Source organism: Camellia sinensis, chromosome 5 (assembly GCF_055761805.1).
Source record: "Camellia sinensis isolate YWXY chromosome 5, ASM5576180v1, whole genome shotgun sequence".
In the NCBI taxonomy this organism is placed as follows: Eukaryota; Viridiplantae; Streptophyta; class Magnoliopsida; order Ericales; family Theaceae; genus Camellia; species Camellia sinensis.
The window spans coordinates 149,516,789-149,539,347 of NC_138965.1; the positions used below are offsets into that span (position 1 = coordinate 149,516,789).

Below are 22,559 nucleotides of genomic sequence, written 5' to 3' on the forward strand. Positions count from 1 at the left end.
AGTTTGCTGCCGAATGAGCTAGATGGCTCATCAATGGATGGTTTTAGTGTGATGAATGCTTTTTGTCAATATAAAATACATATATACGTTGGTTAACTTATTGCAATATATTTATATTTATATTTATTTTTCTCAGGTTACTTCAGGAATGAGCCCAGCTTTCAATCGTTATGGATGCACCTTAATTGGTAACATTAAGACTACTCTTCTACCTTTTGTCTTACTTCCTTAACACAATGAATAAAACTGGCAAGTTCAACGACATTCTTTATAAAATGTAAGACATAGTTACACAGGTATGACTTGACAAATTATTATGCACTAACATTATACGAAAGACTATCATCCCAGCCAGAGCTGGTAGTGAACTTTCATATCTTGTAATGAGAATGTTGTCCAAAACATGAATAATTAGCGATTTACATGTTTCTTCTGCTGTATATTCTTTTATCCTTGTTGGAAGTAGAGCCCTACATTTGCCTTTTTCTTTCTTCCCATTAATTTCTTATGTGCTATAATAATTGACTTTCTTTTTTTTGATAAATTCTATAATAATCGACTTTCTTATGCTACTGTTGTTTCTTCTTTTGTAAAAACGCAGTTCTTGCTGAATGGAAGCCACCTGTCTATGACAATACCAAGGGTATAACTTTGGTGACTGCAACTACACGTCGTAATTCACCAAATGTAAGATTTGTGATGTTTATATTGTATTCAGTTGCTAATTTCTAATAGGAAGAACCTTGTTGCTTTCTTTTCTTTAAAGTGACCAAAAATTGAAGGATTTCCCCCAGCTTTATTTGGTATTTTAGAATCTATATGGATGGATTGTTAAACCTTGGGCCAAAAGTTTTACTCTGAAACTGTAATTCATAATATCTGAGCACTATTCTGGACTACGGACCTAAAAAAAAATCTCTATTCTGGATTCGGGTTGTGTCCAAGCTTTCAAATTCTACTGTTGGCTCTGTTTATGGTTGTCTGGTTCACCAGGGGCATTCTTAAGCTTATTCCTAGGGGCTAGGAACCCATGTTAGAACTCTACTTGAAGTACATCAAGAAGGTTGCCAGAAAGAACATTTTCCCCGTTCTTTTCAGTTGCCTGTCTCATGCATGCCAGAGGAAATTTGTATTAGCAAGTGATCTTGCTATGAATTATTACTGAAATGCAAATGTATTTTTGCTTCAAATAATCAGCCTTTGCCTTTAAAAATGTATGTGTTTATATTTATATATATTTGGTAAGCCTGTTCTTCCTTTGATTTAATGTTTTCAAAGATGACACCTGAAGCTGGAACTTTCTCCACATGAATAGAATTATTTTGGCTTTAGTATATTATGTCAACGAGTTATGTCAATTCTCTAGTAATGAACGAAAAGAAGCTCTTTTTCAACCTAAATTAACAAAATAATTTGTCGATGCAGTATAATTTAGTTACAACCAATGATTGCTGGTGGTTGATACCTTCCTTTTCCAATGAAATAACATGATTTTTTTTGGGGTCTTTGCCAGAATTTGGATTCCAAAATTCACCACAACAACCTCCTCAACAACATACTAGCGAAGGTATGGCTTTATTCAAATGTCTAGAAATACAAGATGATGTTTGTATTGCAGAAATGATACGTCGTGTGGTGTTGATGATGCTTCTTCTCTTCACTTGGTATGTGAGGAAGTACATTTTCAGAGCAAGTAGGTTACAGCTAATCAATCATAAAAGATAAAGTCAGGTTTCTGCTTTTGCGGAATTTTTCTAATGAAGAATTTCTTTCATCTTACGGAGCTAACTAATTTATGGACTTACTATTTGTTTTTGATGATCTGATAATTTATTACTTAAGTCGTTTAGAGTTGGGCTATCAAATTCATGATCACGCGGCTGCTATATTTCATGTCTACTAGCGTAGTAGAATCCATTATTGTAATATCATCTAATTTGTAAAGTGTGCTCTTTCTGAATTTGTCTAAGATGAATTGAACTTTTCGTGTTGGTGCAGATAGAAGCGAATAATGCAAATGCTGATGATGCCATAATGCTTGATAAGGAAGGTTATGTGTCTGAAACAAATGCTACAAACATTGTAAGCCATGCTTCTGCTCTTTTTTTGTTTTTTTTGATCAACTGCAAACTTTAATGATTAATCAAAAAGATGCAATGAGGATAAGACATCCTCTACAAGAAGAAGCAAAGAAAGACTACGGCCTTGTTTGGTTTGTGTTTTGAGATATTATTTCAAAAATAATTTTATTGGAGAGAGTCTAGAAAATTTGAAAATTTGTTTGGTTGTATATTTTGAAAATAATTTTGGAGTTTGGGATGATTTGATATTTTTTTTATAGTTGAATAGATGGGTGTGAGAGAAAAAGTGATTAGGAAGTAGAGAGGAGAGAGAAAAAGTGATTGATTGATGTGTAATAGAGAGAAAAGTGATTTTGGAATTTTTTTTAAAAAAATTTCAAACAAACATGTTTTTGGAATTTTTTCTCCAAAAACATGTTTTGAGAGATAAACCAAACATGCCCTACATCACCAAAATCTACAAATCACACACCGACAACAAATCATGCTTCTGCTCATTTTCCATTGCCATTGTTTATCAATAAATGAGGGAAGTCTTAAATTGCTTTTAGGCAATCCATATGGATGAGATACCAACAATTGGAAGGAGGCACTCACCAAGGGGCCCAGTCAGGATTGCTACTTGTCATATTAAATATATATATATATATATATATTAATTGAAAATGTGAGGATAGAGTATTAAGAGTGGATTGTTTTGCTGATGCATTCAACTACAAATGTAGTTATGAAAATTTCCAATGAACACATTATTGTTGATCTGACCTGACTATACTTACGTCAATGGTGTTACCATACTGTTGGTAGACCAATCCATGGCTGTTTGCTAGTTCCAAAGGCATAGCATTTTTCTCATCATTGCAGAGTATTTTCATTGAAGATATTGCATGTGCATCTTGAGAGTGAATATTGTTTCTCTTTAACGCAGTTCTTAGTGAAGAGAGGCCATGTTGCGACACCTCATGTTGATAGCTGTCTTCCTGGCGTAACTCGAGCAACTGTAAGTTTCTTGAACTCCCCTCCTTAAAATGCACTTTTGTTCGGCGTGATGATTAAAAAGCTTCTTTGTTTCCATTTTTGTGTTTTCTTGCCATGAGTGTTGACCTTCTGTTAGAGAGTTGAAATCCTCCAGCAGTACAATTTTGGGTGCCTCTTTGAACTGAATGCATGTCAGTTAGCCTTTTAACTCTTCATGAGCTAATCCCATTGAAAAGATTTTGAAAAAATATATGTATTATTGATTAATGAGTTGATGATTGATTTCTGATTCTGTTACAATTGATTGATTATATAGATGTAGGTTAGGTGGTGGTAGGTGAGGAGTAGGTGAGTGTAGTAGGTGAGTGTGTGGTAGGTGATGGTAAGTGTGTGGTAGGTGATGGTAAATTCTAACAGCCCCCCGCAAACTCAAGGAGGATAGGAACTAACCAACTTGAGTTTGGAGAGTTACAAAACAAGAAAATACATAAAAATAAAAGAGGATAAGAGACACTGTATGGTCGTGTCAGACCATTGGTGAAGACACTGGATGGTGGTGTCATAACATTGTAGAGGACACTGTATGGGGGTGTCATAACCATGTAGAAGACAGTTTATGGGGTCATGTCGGACCGTTGTAGCAGACACTGTTGTGACAGTTGTTGTGACAGTTTACGGAGTCTTGCTGGACCCTTGTAGAAACTAACCGGAATCAATGTCGGGACAGTTTATAGAGTCTTGTCGGACCCATAAAGGAGCTAACCGGAATCAATGTCGGGACAGTTTATAGAGTCTTGTCGGACCCTTGTAGAAAATAACCGGAATCAATGTCGGGACAGTTTACAGAGTCTTGTCGGACCCATAAAGGAGCTAACCGGAATCAATGTCGGGACAGTTTACAGAGTCTTGTCGGACCCATGAAAAAGTCGCACCCTCAAAAGGTGTGCCCAATCTGTCAAAAGGCGTGCCATCAAAAAGCGTGCCCAATTCATCAAAAGGTGTGTCGGACATGATGGCGAGGCACGTGGGCGCCTTGGCTTGCGTGCCCGTTTGTCGGCTGGTGGTAAGAGGCGCGCGATGCGCGTGGCTGCCTCGGCTATAAGACAGAGGCTGAGGCTGAGGCAAAAAACCTGCGAGAGATATTCTGAGAGAGATTTCTGAGAGAGATTCTGTAACACTCTGTTTTCTGAGAGAGAATTCTGAGAGAGATACTGTGTACCACTCTGGTGCCTAGAAAATGGCTTCATCGTCTTCCCGTGGACTGCTCACCCTCTTTCCCGACCTCAACGAGTCAACAAGAGAGAGAACTGGTGCGGTGGCACTGGAAACTCAACCAAGCGCCCCGGAGTTTGCTCCGTTGAACTTTCCGATGCGGTCGGTGGAGCAAAGGATGGCAGTGCAGTCGGATGTGGAGGCCAATCAGTATACTCTGAAGGCATGTGTGGAAAGCATGACGGCGGTCACAAACTTGTCGAACCGGCTGCAGAGTAGGACAAATGAGGTGCAGCATTTAAACTCCCAGCTGGCTCTGCTCCAACGCATGTATAAGGATGCGCGAGCAGAGATAAGCGTGCTCAGGGCAGAAAATAAGGAGCTGAAGCGGAAAGCCACCGTGATGTTCCGATTCGGGGGTCCGCCATATGCGGCAGTGGAGGAGTATGGAGGAGGCAACTTGCTTGGTGGTCTAGGAAGCATGGAGGCTGGGCAGTCACGGGACAACCAAGAGAAAAGTAAGAAGAAGAGACCTGCAGCAGAATAGAGAAGAAAAATCCCACTGTGGGTGTGGTTGTTGTTTTGTGTGTTTGTTTGTTTTTTTTTTTTTGTTTTTTTTTTTTGCTGTAAAAATGGGATCGGGGTTGATCCTAGTGTAAAAAATGTGATCGGACCGAGATGGTGAATGGATTGTGGAATTTTATTTTATTTATTTATTATTATTTTTATTTTATTTTATTTTATTTTTTTATTTTTTGTTTTATTTTTTGAAAAATATATATATATATATGAAAACAAAAAAAATAAATAAATAAATAAAGATGGGGATAAGAGAAGAAAAAGAAAAGAACTTGTCAAAAAACAGAGGGACATGGCACGTGGGTGTCATGATAAGAAAAGGCAAAAGAAAAAGAAAAAGAAAAAAAAAAATTCAAATAAGAGTGGAGACAGGTTGGGTGGGATGTGATGGAGGAAAAAGTAAAGTGAGAGAGAGATGTCGTGCATGTGTATGCCGTGTGTGAGATTCTATATGTTCTTCTTTCTGATTGTTTTATTTATTTATTTATTTATTTTATTTTATTTTATTATTATTATTATTATTTTTATTTGGTGATTTCAAGATGAGAACCTCATGAACATGTATAGAAAGGTTTTCAAAGCAGAGTTGGAATTTCCGCCATGGATTTCCTCTGAAGTGCGGAGGTTAAGTTCGAAACTCCTAATAGGGTTGTTGGGGTTGGAACCCAAAATCCATGAATTGATTCTTAATCTGAGTCGACTCGGGGTTGACGCACTGCCTCTTAGCCGGTGGCGGCAGCGGTGGCGGTGATTGAGCAAAGTTGAGCTTGGCCTTATCACCGCGGATACGTTTGGCGGCCTCGTCGTAGGCTCTGGCTGCTTCCTCAGCCGTGTTGTAGGTTCGGAGCCAGACTCGGACGCCTTTATGAGGATCGCGAATCTCAGCCGCCCACTTCCCCCATGGCCTTTGCCTGATTCCTCTGTACGCGTTCTTTCGAGTCCTCTGAGTCTCACTTTTCGTCTGCGCAGCTTTCTCGCTCGTCCCTTTGTTGAGTTGCTTCGGCTTGCGAGATTTGGTCTTCTTCTCAGACTGATTTGAACTTGAAAGGTCCAGACCGAAGTGATCGGAGAACGGATCGAGCTCCGACCAGAGATCGTCCGTCATCAGTTTCCGGCCGCAGTGGGCTGGGACGAAGTCGGAGATGATAGCACCGCCGCACATCTTCTTGGCGTTACTTCTGTAGAGAGAGAGAGTTTTTAGAAGAAGAAGAGGTTTGATTGAAGAGGTTGATGGTGAGTATGGAGATTGGGGTTATGATAGCAACTAGAGAGAGAACCAAAGAGAGAGATTTGCAGAGAGAGAGTTTTCTCTTGGGAGAGTCTAGCAATGGTTGGTTAGCAAAGTTCGATCCGTGGCCTGTTTTCTTCCGGCGAGAATGGAGTCGGAACTGGCCGTTCTTGGTCGGTTTCTTCGTAACCGGTACTGTCAACATATGTGACGAAGAAAGAAAGAAGAGGGCTAATAGCAGAGTTCTTCAATAGTGAGGAGAGGAAGATGAAGTTACAGCGGAGTCAGGGTATGTGTAGAGGTTCGGCGGGCGGCCAAGGCGAGGCTGCCGCCCGCCGGTGAAGCAGAATGATCAGGTTCTTAACCTTGCTCTGATACCATGAAAAAATATATGTATTATTGATTAATGAGTTGATGATTGATTTCTGATTCTGTTACAATTGATTGATTATATAGATGTAGGTTAGGTGGTGGTAGGTGAGGAGTAGGTGAGTGTAGTAGGTGAGTGTGTGGTAGGTGATGGTAAGTGTGTGGTAGGTGATGGTAAATTCTAACAGATTTCAATATCAAGTTTGTGTCTATTTGGAGCCAAACCAAACGCATTCTAAGTTCAAACCCTTTTCCATGTATAAATCCAAATATGTGTTCTTCCATCGTATGAAACGAGATACGAGTTGTGCATAGAAGTATCATCTTCTCCGTTCTTTTGTTTTGCTGTTCTAACTTCTAATTTTGTTTCACTCAAAAAAATTGAAAGAGAACAGAACCATATGCCTGCTTACCATCTTAAAAAATTGAAGAGAAGGGTGTGAAAGCTTGCTTACCAGCTTAAGCTATTGGGGTGATTGGTTGTCAAATACGTGATTGACCCATAGCTGTTTATTTGGTGATTACTGCAATGAGATGTTTGATGGTAATGAATATGTATGTTTACAGGTCATGGACCTTGTGGTAAAGGAAAATATCATTTTAGAGCAGCGACGTATTAGTCTGTCAGAGTTTCATACTGCAGACGAGGTTCACTTTTATGTTCTTCAAGATATTCTTTGTTGTATATATTCAGAAAATATCAACTAAACATGTAATTGTAAATGTCTCATTGTTTTGGGGAAAATTGCCCGATGTTTTTGTTTGGTCAGATTTTCTTTTGGCATTTTAAGAGCATGTGTGTTTTCACTGCAGGTCTGGACAACGGGAACAATGGGAGAACTCAGCCCGGTATGTTCCTTCTGCTGAAGTTGTGATGTACTAATTTACAGGTGCCACGTTGCAACCCAGGTTGCTCAATGTTAGGGCCATTATTTTTTTCTTGTTTTGATATGCTGATGCAAATCCAACTAACATGTTAGTGTCACTATTTTTTCTTGTTTTGATGTGCCGATACAAATCCAACCTTGATTGAATGCCAACTTGCTGCTCCACCCAAAAATAAATAAATTGCAGCAATCTAACAAACAGTTTACGACAACTAGATTTTTTTTTGGGGGGGTGGGGGCTAATAGTATGTTGTAAGGTTGCTTTTTCATAATATAATTGTTCTACAATTGTTGGTACTTTCTTTACCAGGTTGTGAAGATTGATGGGCGCGTAATTGGTGATGGAAAAGTGGGACCAGTGACTCAAAGGTTGCAAAATGCTTACAAAAACCTGACAGATGATTCGGGAGTGCCTATACCCACATATCAGAAGGCTTGAATACTGCATCTGTATGGTATGCTTCTTTTTCTCTCGAATTCAACTGTAATCATCTGTATATTTTTTGTCATATACAAGCCCCCACTTTCTAAATCCAGTAATGTGTCAACAAGATGATTGGTCGATGATTGGAGAATAAATGAGAGAGTTGACTTAAATAGTTAAGTAGTTTAATAGTGTTACATCATTGGGTTGAGAAAGTGGGTTTAATTTTTGGGTCTGAATAGCAATATTCTTTCGGTAATTGTTAAGAATACTAATCCACAACTTCTCTTGTTTACTGCAATGATAGAATTTTTGGAACCTCATAAATTGGGACAAAATAGGAGGAATCATGCTCGTCTCCAGTCCGCTTGGATGGATGGGATGGTGTAATTAGGCCAATAAGGTCCACTTTACTATCTAAATAAAAAATTGTCTATTTTCAAAATCATATTTTCCATCCATCATCTTGTAACCCTATGCAGACCTCTAGTGGGCCTACTGTGGGACCTAATCTCTCCCTCACAACAACTCGAATAAATGTCCAGTTGACTGGAGAGAAATCTGCCTTTAGTTTTATATGCTCAACTGGACATCTAGTGTGCCCACCACTGTTTTGCTCGCTTGACTTGTGTTTGTTGGTAATAATTAATATGGTATATTTTATTATGAATCTAAATATTAAATTCATAATTGATAGGCACACAAATGGTGAAGTGGAAGCAGAGGTCGAAGATGAAAATGAGTAGGAACTCATCTTTGTTTCAAGGAGTTGAATACTACCTTGAACCATGTTTGTGTATTCTTATTTATTTGTTCTTTCATTTTTTCCTTGTAATAAAATAAAAATCATGTTTGGTTAATTTGAATTTCTGGTGTTTGCAACAGAACACTGAACAAGGCAAAAACTTCAAACTCTCCATCTAAAAAAAATAAAGATACATGATTTTTTTGTTGTTATATAAAAATTTAGTTTGAATGACTTTACTATATAATAAATTATTGGAGTGTTATTTTTTCATTAAAATTTTTTATTGCGAGACTTTTAGCCAAATTTTTATTGGCGTTTTGTGAGACTCGCTCCGGTGCCTATATTGGGGAGGCAGCATTTTAAAGTGCCGGCTTGCTTCTCCCATGTTTGGGCATATTCAATTAGTCATTATAGTTTTTGGATAGAAATTTGGAAAGACGAGAAAAATATGAGGTAAATTTGACGCAATAGAAGTTTATTTTTTTTTATATTTCTTTTTTGCCCTTTTTATCCAAATTTATGATCCAAATGTGAATGATCTAAATTCTTCATTGGTTCAACTTGTTCTTTCACTACCCAGATTGTGCATTTGGGACATTGTTGGTTAAATTATTAGTTTGAAACCAGACCTAACGTGTAGCCTCTGACCCTCACAACCATGAAGTTCATTTAGATTTATTTTAGTAGTATTTTTAGTAATAAAATAGGTTAATAATTAAACATGATCATCATCTAAACACATAATAAAAATTAATTTGGTAAAATAAATAAATACATAAAATGTTTATCAATTTTCCATAATTTTATTTTTGGTGAGTAGAAATAATTTTTTAAAATTAAAAAATATTTTTTTTGACATTTATTTTTGTCAAATTAGTTTATATTTTATCAAATTGACGATTTTGTTATTGAAATTGAACAATAGTCTTTAATTGTTCTTATTTGGAACAAGATTTAACATTCAGGATCAAATGTGTCACAATTGAAAAGTCAAGGACTAGAGTGACACAAGTCTCAAATTATGGGGACTGTTAGTGTAATTTGCCTTAAAAATTAATACAACAAAATAAATCTGATTCGGGTATACAATCGGATTGAAAAATCCAATCTATTTGAAATCGGGTTATATGGGTTTCAACCAAGACGGATAATCGAATTCAGTTAAAAATAAACTAATCAAATCATTCAAGTCAAATTCGAGTGAGACCCGATTCATTGACAGGCCGCCAAAGTTGTCAAATAGAGTGCAAAATCAAGAGGGAGTGTGTGAACCCTAATTTCAAGAACCCTCTTCCTCTACCACCTTCACGTCATTGAAACCCTAATTTCGGTTCGTTCTGGCCCGTCTCTCTTCTCCAGGTTATCTTCCTTACCTCCTCTCCTCCTCCTTCATGTCTCTGCTCTGAAAGTACTGAAACACTTGCAATGTTTTTGATAATCAAATTGATATTTTTTCCTAGAAAATATTTTCTTGGATTTCAACCAAACACAAAAATGAGATGAAAACACCCAATTGAATTTACCACAGTTGTAAATACTAGTTATTGACTTAGAAATAAATTATTTGGCTAAAATAGGCTTATTAGGTATTTTAGCCAACCATAATACATTTTAGGCCCTCTAACGAGCTGGTTAAAAGGCTAGCCACTTTAGAGCATTCACAATGGATCCGTTAGTGAGTGTGTTAGTGCCAGGTGTTAGTTTTTGGTCAGCCAAAAACACTATTGGGTGCTGCAATGGGTGTGTTAGTGAGTGTGTTAGTGTCAGCTGTTAATTTGTGTTAACTGTGGTCAGCATTTTAGCTAGCGAAGGAAGAGAGAGATGTGTACCTGGGGAAGTCCTCCCCGATGTCTGGCTGGAAGTCCCTCGGATGTCCAGACCCTTCAAGAAAAGGGGAAAAAAAAATAAAAAAAAATTGGGTCTGACCGGTTGATCGGCCAGACATCCGGGCGATCAACTGATTTTTTTATTTTTTATTTTTTTTACTTGTTGGGATTTTTTTTTGGACTTGAAATTTAATTTTGGACTTAAAATTTTTGATTAAATTAACTTATTTAGTTATTTTACTTATTATATATACATATATAGATTCTTAACACACTTTAATACCTCCATTATACCTTAACACATCCATTACACCACTATTCACTCTCTAAAATTAATAAACTCTTTATGACGCCCCAAATATAATATAATATAACAATACACCGGGGTTTAATTAGCGGATACACATCATTTTAAGCACAAAATACAAATAATTACACTAAAAGAAAATATTAATAATAGTTACAAATAAAATTCTTCAAGTCTTTAAATACAGATCAGTTTCTTGATACAAAAAGTTCATCCAAAATACAGGAAATATAAAATCTAATCTCTAAGACATCCATGGTTTTGCAAAACTTTTAGGGATTTTGTTCTCGGTGTAAAACTTGCCTTCACCTGGCATAAAACGCCATGAGCTTGGAATGTCCAGTAAACATACACACCCCGACCTTTTTCTCATTCCAAATACACAAGTAACATAACGGTACGATCATAACATACAACAAAAGCAATAATTAAGCAGAACTTATAATTAAATTTCAGTTCTCATGAATAATAGTCAATTTTAGTTAGCTCCAGGCAACTCTCTACGGAATGTCATTCCTACCCAACCACTAACACTGGCCACGGGCAATTATGACTCCCCCTTGATTAATACAATACCAATGCGTCGCTTACTGCATATCCACCAGTGCGTCGCTTACCGCACAATTACCAATGATGCCCACGCATCTTGGTTACATATCTGAGTAGTGACATCACGGTCTGCCCCAAAGGAATGGGCTTCCAGGGATACTCTCTCTGTGTGAGATCCTCATTGCCACTCTTATGTCTCCCATTTCCGTTAAGCAGCCAGAATACCTCCCGTGTCATGTTAGGGCTCGAAAGCACACTTGTGCAAGACTTTACAAAAATGGAACACATTCCACTATATCATACTCTTGAATCTACCGTTCATTATCTTATAAAATTTAATACAATGATCGCAACCCATTACCATCTCATTTGATTTCTCATTTATTAAGTGCATTATGTTCTCAGTTATAGCAAAGCATGGTCAGTATAATTATGAATCCAAAGTAAAAAACAAGTAATTTATTTATGATAATGCAAATTCACAATTTATCATAGATTGCATATCAAGACTTAAACATTCAAAAAACATAGAATATAAGACTTGCAAACCAAATAAGAGCATATTAACACAAGTTTCTAAATTTCCAGATTTGAACCAGTTTGAAAATAATTATAAAAAAAATACTTTTATTGGCCCTAAGTACCTGGCCTCATGTGAGTTTGTAGATAAACAAGTCTAGTTTCAAACTCAATTTACGAAAGTAGGATAGTATTTTAGATTTTAAGATAATTCAGAATTACCAAGATCTGTCTAGATTCGTTGACCGTTACACAAATCGGTTTTTCTTTCAAACCCGTCACTCTCTTGAGTTCAAACAAATTTTAGTTAAAATATAACACCAAGATTAACATTTTGACATAAAATTGGACTCAAGATTATTTTTCTGAAATTTTATAAAAATAGAGAAAGTTGACTGTTTTTCTGATTCTGTAAGTAACAAACTTAGAAAATTGTTTAGGTTATAAAAATACATCCTTAGGTCCTACCAAAATTATCACATATTCTAGACATACCAAATATTACACCATAAAAACAGATTTTGAGTTTATGGAGTTTTGATAGGAAAATAAATTTAAGAGATGGAAAAGATTTGCTGCTGGAAATTTAAGAAAGAAAGAGAAGCATACAATTTCTTAATTAATACACATTTATACAAGAGTGTAGGCCTAGACTACAACATATATATATACAAAGAGCATGTATTAGGAGGGGAAAAACAAGTGGTAAAATAACTTGAGAGATTAGAGAAGAGATGATGTATGTTTACTTTTGTTGTACAAGACTCAACACAATTCTTCTTTTTCTTTTTCTTCTTCTCTTCTTTCTCTCTCTCTCTCTCTGTTTTCCAAGATCACTCTCTCTCACTCCTCTAGTGCATGGCTGAAAATGTGTAAATTGAGGGGAGAGAAGTGTGCATATATATATATATAGAGAGAGAGAAGGATTGAGAGGTTTCTTAGGGACCATGGTATATAAGTGTAATTTGTCAAAGTTGCCATCAAGGCTATTTCAACCCTCACATGACTAGCTACTTGGGACAAGATTCAAAGTTGTTCTTATTTGGAACAAGATTCAAAATTTAAGGTTAAATGTGTCACAATTAAAAAATCAGGGACCAAAGTGACACAAACCCTAAACTATAAGGACTATTAGTATAATTCGCCCTTTAAACTAACTTAATTAATTTTTAAAATAAAAAAATATTAATTGTCGATATTTTACTAATATAAATTTACAATAATAATAAATTTGCCCATACAAACATACAAAACCTGGATAATGAAGAGAGAAAAAAATACAAAATACAAAATAAGTTATTCCGTAATTTATCAAATAAAATTGAAAGAACATATAAAATTGTTACATACACATATGTATATATATAATATATAAAATCTCAAATCTAAAATATAAATATATAAAAATTTAAAATATATACCTACATAATTATTTTAGAGAGCGTGGAGACTTTTCGATTGTAACCAACCAAAAAAAAAAAAAATATTAAAGTAACTAACCCAATAACTAATGCATTGAAACTCGAAATTATGTTTGATTGGAAAGATTAAAGCATGGATTGAGATTATTAATTTATGGACCCAATCATCCTAGGTTTGTTTTGACATTTTAATTTAGAATTATTAATCTAATGAATAATTAATCCAACAAATTTATAAAATTATTAATAATAAGATAAGAGTGAGATAGTTAATACCATATTAATTTAATAAAATTATTAAGATCAGTGAATCAAAACATGACCATATGAACTAAAATACCTGACAATCCTCCTCTAACTACCCCTTTGGAGACGCTCTTACCATCAGTCTTCCCCGCTCCGCTGGCTACATATGAAGAGCACGGACTGAGCCCTCTGCAAATTGTATTGAAACCCGCGAAATCATTTCCCACAAATTCTGCTTCCCGTAGCCTCCACAGCCCATTACCAGCATATTGCGTCGCCGGCCTTTCGCCTCCTCGCGTCACCGCCTTCCGTCGCCGACTCCCTGCGTTCCGTTGCCGTCTTCCATCTCAGGTACTCTCGCTCTCTCTCAGATCAATCTCTCTCTGTCTCTCAGATCAATCTCTCTGTCTCTCTCAAATCTCCTTGGTCTCTTTGTTTTTTGTCTGGGGAGGTTACACAATTTTTGCCACAACTAATTGATATGTTTGAAATAAGCTAATAGAAATTAGTGTGAGAGATCTGAGATATGGAATTTGTAACAAATCAGTGTTATATATGGAGCTGTTGGAGCTTGTGGTGTCACCCTCCAATATGATTGCTGTTTATCCTGGAGAAGGATTTAGGGCCATCTGTATAATCAAACTTTCCTTGTAGGTTTCATAGAGCCAAAACCTGTTAGAGCCTCTGAATCGTATGCTATTATTGGGATATATACACAAGTTGGTTAATCTTTGGAGATTGAAGATGACTAGTATAGAGAAAAAGGATGCTAATATGTTTAAAGAGCTTGTTTGTTCTGGGTGGTGGTGATAAAATTGAGCATATGGTGTTTGCTTAAATGCCACAGAAACAAAGATTTGCATTATATAGTCAGCAACCATTTTTCTAACCTTTAATTTTTTGTGCATGACACTTCTCAATGATCTTCAGAGAGAAAACAATTTGCATATTTAGTTTAGGCCTAACCTTGTGAGTGTTTATGAGACTATCAGAATTTGTAGCATTTGCCATATAAAATACCAAGTAAAATTGCAAAATGCAGGTACTTCAAGTTTGTTTGAATTAGAAGGACCAAATATCCATCATTTACATATTAAAAAAATTATCTGCAAGGTAATACTAAAATGGTTCAATTTCCAGCACATAACATAAATATAGATAAACAAATACAGCAAAGGTGTAAAATACAATTGAACTGTTGCTTCCAATGATCATAACTAGAAACATGTTCAATTTCCATCTCCTGCCACCATACTAGTACAATAAACTCTTCTCCCCTGCTACTAGTGACTAGATTAGAAACCAACTAAGACTTAACTACATTATGATTAGTCCTCATATTACATCTGGAAAGCTATGTAAGTTGCTGTGGTAGTTATATGTACACATATACTCTCATTAGTTAGTTATACTCTCATTAGCTGTGATAGTTATATCAAATCTGATATTTTTTAATATAATAAAGTCACATGCATATCAACACTACCATAATGTTTCAATTTGCAATTCTAATAATTGAAAAAATGTAGTAATATATTGTAAGAAATAATGTATAGAGAAAGAGAGAGAATAAATTGTATGTATTATTATTGATTGATATATTGATTGATTTATTGATACATTTTCTGTCTATTACAAATGGTTCCTTATATAGATGTAGGTGTAGTGGATGGTGTGTAGTGGATGGTGATAGTGGTGTAGTGGGTTAGGTTTAGTGGAGTAGGTGAGGTGGTAGTGGTGTAGTGGGTTAGGTTTAGTGGAGTAGGTGAGGTGGTAGTGGTGGTAGGTGATGGTAAATTCTAACAGCCCCCCGCAAACTCAAGGAGGATAGAAACTAACCAACTTGAGTTTGAAGAGAGGAACAAAACAAGAAAATACATAAAAAAAAGAATAGGAGACACTGTATGGTCGTGTCAGACCGTTGGTGAAGACACTGGATGGTGGTGTCATAACGTTGTAGAGGACACTGTATGGGGGTGTCATAACGTTGTAGAGGACACTGGATGGCGGTGTCAGACCGATGTAGAAGACAGTTTAGGGGGTCATGTTGGACCGTTGTAGAAGACAGTTTATGGGGTCATGTCGGACCGTTGTAGCAGACAATGTTGTGACAGTTGTTGTGACAGTTTACGGAGTCTTGCTGGACCCTTGTAGAAACTAACCGGAATCAATGTCGGGACAGTTTACAGAGTCTTGTCGGACCCATAAAGGAGCTAACCGGAATCAATGTCGGGACAGTTTACAGAGTCTTGTCGGACCCTTGTAGAAACTAACCAGAATCTATGTCGGGACAGTTTACAGAGTCTTGTCGGACCCATAAATGAGCTAACCGGAATCAATGTCGGGACAGTTTACAGAGTCTTGTCGGACCCTTGTAGAAACTAACCGGAATCTATGTCGGGACAGTTTACAGAGTCTTGTCGGACCCATGAAGGAGCTAACCGGAATCAATGTCGGGACAGTTTACAGAGTCTTGTCGGACCCTTGTAAAGTCGCACCCTCAAAAGGTGTGCCCAATCTATCAAAAGGCGTGCCATCAAAAAGGCGTGCCCAATCCATAAAAAGGCGTGCCATCAAAAGACGTGCCATCAAAAGGCGCGCCAGACACGCGGTGATGCACGTGATCGACAGTGCGCGTGTCGGCCTCGTCGTCATGTTTTATATAAATCAATGCGGAGGCTGAGGCAGAAAACCTGCTAAAATCTTCTGAAAAACGCTTAACCTTGCCTGAGAGAGAAACTCTGTAATATTCTGTAACCAACCCGTCTCTGAAACACTCAGCAACATGGCCTCTTCTTCCCGTCCAGCTACCCAAAACATGGCCTCCTCGTCCCGTGGTCTGCTCACGCTCTTTCCAGAACTGAACGAGCCCACAAGAGAAGTAACTGGTGCGGTGGCCAGTGAACCTCAACCAAACACCTCTGTGTTTGCTCCGTTGAACTTTCCGATGCGGTCGGTGGAGCAAAAAATGGCAGTGCAAACGGACATTGAAGCCAATCAGTATACTTTGAAGTCCTGTGTGGAGACGATGACGGCAGTCACAAACTTGTCGCACCGGCTGCAGAGCAGGACAAATGAGGTGCAACAGTTAAACTCCCAGCTGGCTCTGCTCCAACGCATGTATAAGGATGCGCGAGCAGAGATAAGTGTGCTGAAAGCAGAAAATAAGGAGCTGAAGCGGAAGGCCACCGTGATGTTCCGATTTGGAGGGCTGCCATATGCTGCAGTGGAGGAGCAGGGAGTAGTGATCATGCCCAGTGGAGTGGGAAACACGGAGGCAACACCGGCAAGGGCCGCCCAGGACGGAGGCAAGAAGAAAAGACCGGCGGAATAGGCGAGAAGAAAAATCCCACTGTTCCGATTTGTGTTGGTTGTGTTTTGTGTTTTTTTATTTTTATTTTTTATTTTTATTTTTATTTTTTTATGGTGTAAAATGCTGATCGGGGTTGATCCCCGGCATGAAGAAATGACAAGTTTGTAAAATGTTGTTGTTGTTGTTGTTGTTGTTGTTGTTGTTGTTGTTTTTTTTTTTTTTTTTTTTTTTTTTTTTTTTTTTTTTTTTCTTTTTGGAGTGTTTTGTTGAAAAAATAAAAATAAAATGAAAGAAAACAAGGGAGAAAGAAAATAGATAAAAAATATTTATAGATGGATTATATGAAAAACATCAGTGCGATTGTTTCAAAATAAAGTGGGGTATTTAAAAAAGAGGAAAAGTGACTTGGAAAAAATAAATAAAAATAAGTGATTTTTGAAATCAAATGGAGGAGAGAGAGGGACAAACCCATGTGATAAAGTGGAGAGAGAGTCGGTGAGTGGGGTGCAAAAGGTGAAGGAGAAATGATGGATTGAAAATGGTTTGCGTCAAAAGTGGACACTGTTAGTGGGGAACATGAGTGCATTGATTATTTGATATAATAATAATAATAATAAAAATAAAAAGTTAGAACAGTTGGAGAGAATGAGTGGAGTATGGTAAGGGTTTCATCCAAAGCCAAAATTCCTGCAGCGAATCACTTCGCAAATCCTAGCATGAGCTTTTTCTCTTTCCAGGCTTATTCATGAATTTCCTGGTGATTTCAAGAGCCTCTGGTGGCATTGTGGCAGAGAACACCCCAACCTGGATTTTGGGTGGCAGCAACTGAGAACACCCCAACCTGGATTTTGGGTGGCAGCAACTGGAAAATATCATAGATCTGATTTTTAAAAACCTCGTGACAGCATTTCATCAGCTTCATCCAAGACAAACATTTTGATGTAAACAGGGCGAAGTGATTGTCTCCGCAACATGTCAAACACACGACCAGGAGTACCAAGAACAACATGAACCCCACTGGAGAGAATGCGCTGATCTTCGCGCACACTAGTCCCTCCAACACAAGCATGAACCTTCACACTTTGCTGGGCAAGTTCAAGAGTGGGTGGAAGAACCAAAGCTTGGCACTCAACCAAGCTATAATCTAGCTGCTGCAGAATTCCAGAGCAGAATGTTGCAGTGTTTCCAGTTCCAGACTGTCTCGTCATATGAGGTGAAGAATTCTTCTCCATCAGCCTCACACATGACTACAGTTGCACAAATCTTTGTTGATTTTATCAGCGGAATAGGTTGAGGCCCGGCGGGCGGCTAAGGTGAGGTTGTCGCCCGCCGGGGAAGCGAAAATACTAGGTTTTAAACCAGCTCTGATACCATGTAAGAAATAATGTATAGAGAAAGAGAGAGAATAAATTGTATGTATTATTATTGATTGATATATTGATTGATTTATTGATACATTTTCTATCTATTACAAATGGTTCCTTATATAGATGTAGGTGTAGTGGATGGTGTGTAGTGGATGGTGATAGTGGTGTAGTGGGTTAGGTTTAGTGGAGTAGGTGAGGTGGTAGTGGTGTAGTGGGTTAGGTTTAGTGGAGTAGGTGAGGTGGTAGTGGTGGTAGGTGATGGTAAATTCTAACATCCTTGCTGGTAGTGTTAAATCCTTTCTTGCAAATTTTAAAATATGCTTTGGTGTTCAACCTATTAGCTTCTTGATTGCTGCCATATTGCTAATATTAATGTAGAACTCGATACCGTCCAATTGCTAGGTACTCATTAGTTGGTTTTGGGTTTTCTATTGTTTGTTGCCAGTCTCCATTGGTTGACTTTGAGTTTAGTGTGTGATGTCTTCCTTGAGATGTATAAATAGCAGGTGTTCCTTTCTGAAGCTCTCCAAATCTTTTAATCTTCTTGAGCCTTGAAAGGCCATTGTCCTTTGTGTGCACTAATCCTTGGACTTCTTGTTCTGTTGTGGAAGTCTTTTATTCATCACAACTAAAAGAAGAGAAACAAAACATCAATAGAATCCGTTGGAGTTTAGAGACTTTGAGCACAAAAATGTTATTGATTCTCAATATCATCAAGAATTTCATGTATCGGTTTAGCACAATATATAAGGAAAATCTCAATTGTGAAATTTTTATTTCAAGTAAAATGTCATCTCTTGTGGATATGCTTTGGGTCGTGGGCAGCCACTTATTAATGGTTGAATTTGTTAAAAAAAAAAAAAATATTATTTCTTAAACATGTATACTTTAAAACATGTTAAAGAAATTTTATTGCAAATTTATATTAGTAAAATATCAGCAATCAGTATTTTTTGTTTTAAAAATTGGTTAAGTTAGTTTGAATAATTAGCGGAAATAAAGAGTGTGGTTGGAGAATACAATAGCTAAAACAATTAGATAAAATAAAGAGTGTACTATTTTTGTACTTTAGCCAGCAAAAAATGAAAAGCATGGGGGTACATTTTCAGATCATATTTCATGATAAGATAGTATAATTATGAATGTACATGAATCTTGTGTTAATCTGAATTTGAATGATTGCCATTTCTTTTCTTTTAATTGTTTTATGATTTCTTATGTTATGGCTGCTTAAATTTTGGAACTTGATTGTCAGAACTATCCTTGCTCTGGAAAATTTTCAATGCCAAAACTGGTTTTGAATTGAACTAACTGTTGCTGCATTTCTATTCTGCTTTCTGTTTGTTAGGTTGGTCTTCATTTTTCCTGCTTTTTTAATGGATGGTAATTCATCATCAGTACACTCCGTACCGGAAAATATTTTTCAGCCATTGTTGATTGCTTCAAACTCATCAACCCCAGAGAAAGCTTTAGAAATTTTAATAGAAGCTTCTAGAAACCCAGATGGTCGCTTGGACCTTGCTTCAAAAAACATCCTCCCTACGGTCCTACAGCTCTGTCAAATTCTGTCTTACCCTTCTTCTAGTCGCATTCTCTTGTTGTGTCTGAAGCTATTAAGAAACCTATGTGCGGGTGAATTAACCAACCAGAACTCGTTTGTTGAATATAATGGAGTAGGAATTGTATTGACTGTATTGGATTCAGTTAGAGAATTGGATTTAGATTATGGGTTGATTCGTATGGGGTTGCAAGTTCTAGCAAATGTTTCATTGGCCGGAGAAAAACATCAGCGTGCTATTTGGTATAAGCTCTTTCCACTTAAGTTTGTTGAGATTGCTAGTATGCGGAGAAGGGAGACTTGTGATCCTTTGTGTATGGTTATTTATACATGTTGTGATGGAAGTAATGGACTGATTGATGAGGTTTGTGGAGATCAAGGTTTGCCTATCATGGTGGAAATTGTACGGGCTGCTTCAATAGGTAAATTTTGAATTTGTGTACACTTTTGCATAGTCTTTATTCAGACCCCAAATTTGATTTTCATGTTTCTAGTTTGGGGGCCTTACTAACTGTAGTCCATTTTAATTTTCTGTTTTTGTTCTTGCTAGTTGGCTTTGGAGAAGATTGGATTAAATTACTTTTATCAAGAATCTGCTTAGAAGAAAATCAATTTCCCCCATTGTTCCGTAGATTATCCCCAGTTGGCACTTTTGAAAACATTCAAGATGTCAACTTTAGGGATGATGCTGTTGTGTCGGAACAAGCGTTTCTGTTGAATATCGTATCAGAAATCTTGAATGAGCGACTTGGCGAAATATCCATTTCCAATGATTTTGCTTTGTCTGTTCTTGGAATATTGAAACGAGTTGTTGGGGCTGTTGATCGTGTGTCTAGAGGGAAGTCTGGTCTACCAACAGGATCTGTTGTTGTTGATGTTATTGGATATTCACTCACCATTTTGAGAGATATATGTGCCCATGATGGTGTAGGAGGAGGCTCTAGGGAGGATGGGTCTGTGGATGTTGTTAATTCATTATTGTCGTCGGGACTTTTGGAATTGCTTTTATGTTTGCTTCGTGATCTTGAGCCTCCAACAATAATTAAAAAAGCAATGAAACAAAGCGAGGGCCAAGAAGGAACAACTTCAAATTCATCAAAGCCCTGTCCTTACAAAGGATTTCGGTGTGATATTGTTGGAATCATCGGTAACTGTGCATATCAGAGAAGGCATGTTCAAGATGAAATTAGACAGAGAAATGCTGTGCTTTTGCTATTGCAACAGTGCGTTACTGATGAAGATAACCCATTCTTGAGAGAGTGGGGCATTTGGTCAGTGAGAAATTTATTGGAAGGGAATGAAGAAAACCAACAGTTGGTTGCTGAATTGCAGCTTCAGGGGTCTGTTGATGTTCCTGAAATTTCTGGACTTGGTCTCAGAGTAGAGGTGGATGAGAAAACTCGACGCGCAAAGCTTGTAAATGTATCATGAAGATATCCCTGTCCTGAATCAGAATTGGCTTTCATGGAGCTGATGACCTTGATTCTTGGGAACTTCGGTTGAACTTGACAAATAGTTTTTAAACAGTTCACTGCATGAAGGCATCAATTTTTTTTTTTTTCCCTGGAAGATTGAGGGAAAAAGGTACTAAAGAAGCTCCTGTACCATATGAGATACTCATCGAGTCATGTTATATTATTCATTGTGGTCCTAAGAGACTCGAAAGAATATTTTTAAGACTTTAATGTTCTAAGTAAAATTCAGTTGCATCTCTATTCCCCATTTATGCTTAGTTTCTAGCAGTATAATTTTGGTTTTGTTGTTACCTTCATTTCTTGCTATCGGAAGACCATATGGATTGATATTTTTTGTATTGTACATCCCAAATTACCCCTTGCATATGTAGCAGATATGAGGAAATTGGCCCAGGAAACCACATGGCATGATAATTAAATCTTTCCTGCTGGGTTTATTGTACCTGTTTTGGACATTGTGTTAATGTGCAACTTTTGCATTTGAATGCATTTTTAGTTGCATATTTTGTTTCTTTTTGCAAAATAAAGCAAAAAAAAAATAAAGAAAAAGAAAAAGGGAAGGGTTAAAATATATTTCGAAGAAAGGACATAGAAACCTGAATGAATGGTTGAAATTGGAAGTAAGCATTGACCCCATATTTAGCACAAAGTTAATTACAATGAATGGTTAGCATTGATCGCATATCTATCACTAGTTCATTACATGTGTTATTGAACTTTACTGGAAAGTTTGTTATTGAATTTTACTGGCATTATTTTGGTTCCTTAATGGTTAGTTGAAGTGATTGTAATCATTAGGATGAGGTAGAATGATTGTGATTTGTTTATTTTTTATGGTGTTTTAAGATATTGTCCCGGTGATGTGAGAAAATGTTCATTATACTTGATCTATGCCAGCGTCTGTTGAGGCCATTGTGTGGAATCATGTATTTCTTTCTTGTTTGATTGTTTGCAGCATATTGTAAGTATAACAAAGACTAATAGTTGCTGTTGCATTCCTAAACTGTGAAAGTTAATTAATCTGTTATTATTTTGTTTTTTTGACATTCCTTTTGTTTCTATAATTCTGTTTAATCCAAATTTAATGTGCACCACACATCATTTGTTGAGGTTTTATGTGACACATGAAAATCTTAAGGCTTGGTTTGGTTTGGTTTGGTTTATAATGAAAATCTTGTTTATGTCTAGCTTTTCCATGTCACCTTTGTGTAACTGATGATAATTGGGCGTTCTCTCTCTGAGTCTGCTAGTGAATGGGCACTGAAACTTGATGGAGAATGAACAGGGTAGAATCCTCATCCAGCTCTCATCTGATTAGAATACCCATTGACCATAGAGATGCTGATGACCCTTCAGTTTTGCTGCTTTTCTTCAAATTTGTGGATCACATTCAATCTTGAAGCATCTCTTTGACACATTTGTAAGGTCAAATAGATCTTAATGTTGTTGCTGCCACCTCTGAATTTTGTTTG

At 36.9% G+C, this 22,559-nt stretch overlaps 2 protein-coding genes and 1 pseudogene across 11 annotated transcripts in view; 2 read left to right on the top strand and 1 right to left on the bottom strand.

Annotated features, from left to right (window-relative positions):
- The window catches only part of LOC114311562 (D-aminoacid aminotransferase-like PLP-dependent enzymes superfamily protein), a 32,404-nt gene extending 23,681 nt beyond the window's left edge, over positions 1–8,723 (top strand). For 4 of the 10 annotated variants that reach the window (XM_082870129.1, XM_082870131.1, XM_082870127.1 and 1 more), the window contains 9 exons: positions 137–188; positions 602–687; positions 1,514–1,567; positions 1,999–2,082; positions 3,010–3,081; positions 7,015–7,095; positions 7,261–7,296; positions 7,645–7,789; positions 8,456–8,723. In XM_082870129.1, coding sequence (XP_082726255.1) covers positions 137–188; positions 602–687; positions 1,514–1,567; positions 1,999–2,082; positions 3,010–3,081; positions 7,015–7,095; positions 7,261–7,296; positions 7,645–7,773 — 594 coding nt within the window. In that variant the 3' untranslated portion in view covers positions 7,774–7,789; positions 8,456–8,723. Of the gene's footprint in view, positions 1–136; positions 189–601; positions 688–1,513; positions 1,568–1,998; positions 2,083–3,009; positions 3,082–7,014; positions 7,096–7,260; positions 7,338–7,644; positions 7,790–8,455 lie in introns of all 10 variants that reach the window. The other 6 variants (XR_014330315.1, XR_014330317.1, XR_014330316.1 and 3 more) reach the window with 3 other exon arrangements.
- On the bottom strand, positions 5,379–6,132 carry LOC145790921 (ethylene-responsive transcription factor RAP2-3 pseudogene; annotated as a pseudogene).
- Positions 8,724–13,436: 4,713 nt separating the features above from the next.
- MEE50 (ARM repeat superfamily protein) lies at positions 13,437–21,334 on the top strand. Its single transcript, XM_028257698.2, has 3 exons — positions 13,437–13,725; positions 19,403–20,034; positions 20,163–21,334. The coding sequence occupies exons 2-3, from the start codon at positions 19,431–19,433 to the stop codon at positions 21,041–21,043; spliced, it is 1,485 nt and encodes a 494-aa protein (XP_028113499.2). The 5' UTR covers positions 13,437–13,725; positions 19,403–19,430; the 3' UTR covers positions 21,044–21,334.
- Positions 21,335–22,559: the final 1,225 nt, after the last annotated feature.

Coding starts and splice junctions, on each gene's coding strand:
- MEE50 (XM_028257698.2), top strand. CDS start 19,431: ATGGATGGTAATTCATCATCAGTACACTCCGTACCGGAAAATATTTTT. Junction 20,035..20,162: donor TGTACGGGCTGCTTCAATAG/GTAAATTTTGAA, acceptor TGTTCTTGCTAG/TTGGCTTTGGAGAAGATTGG.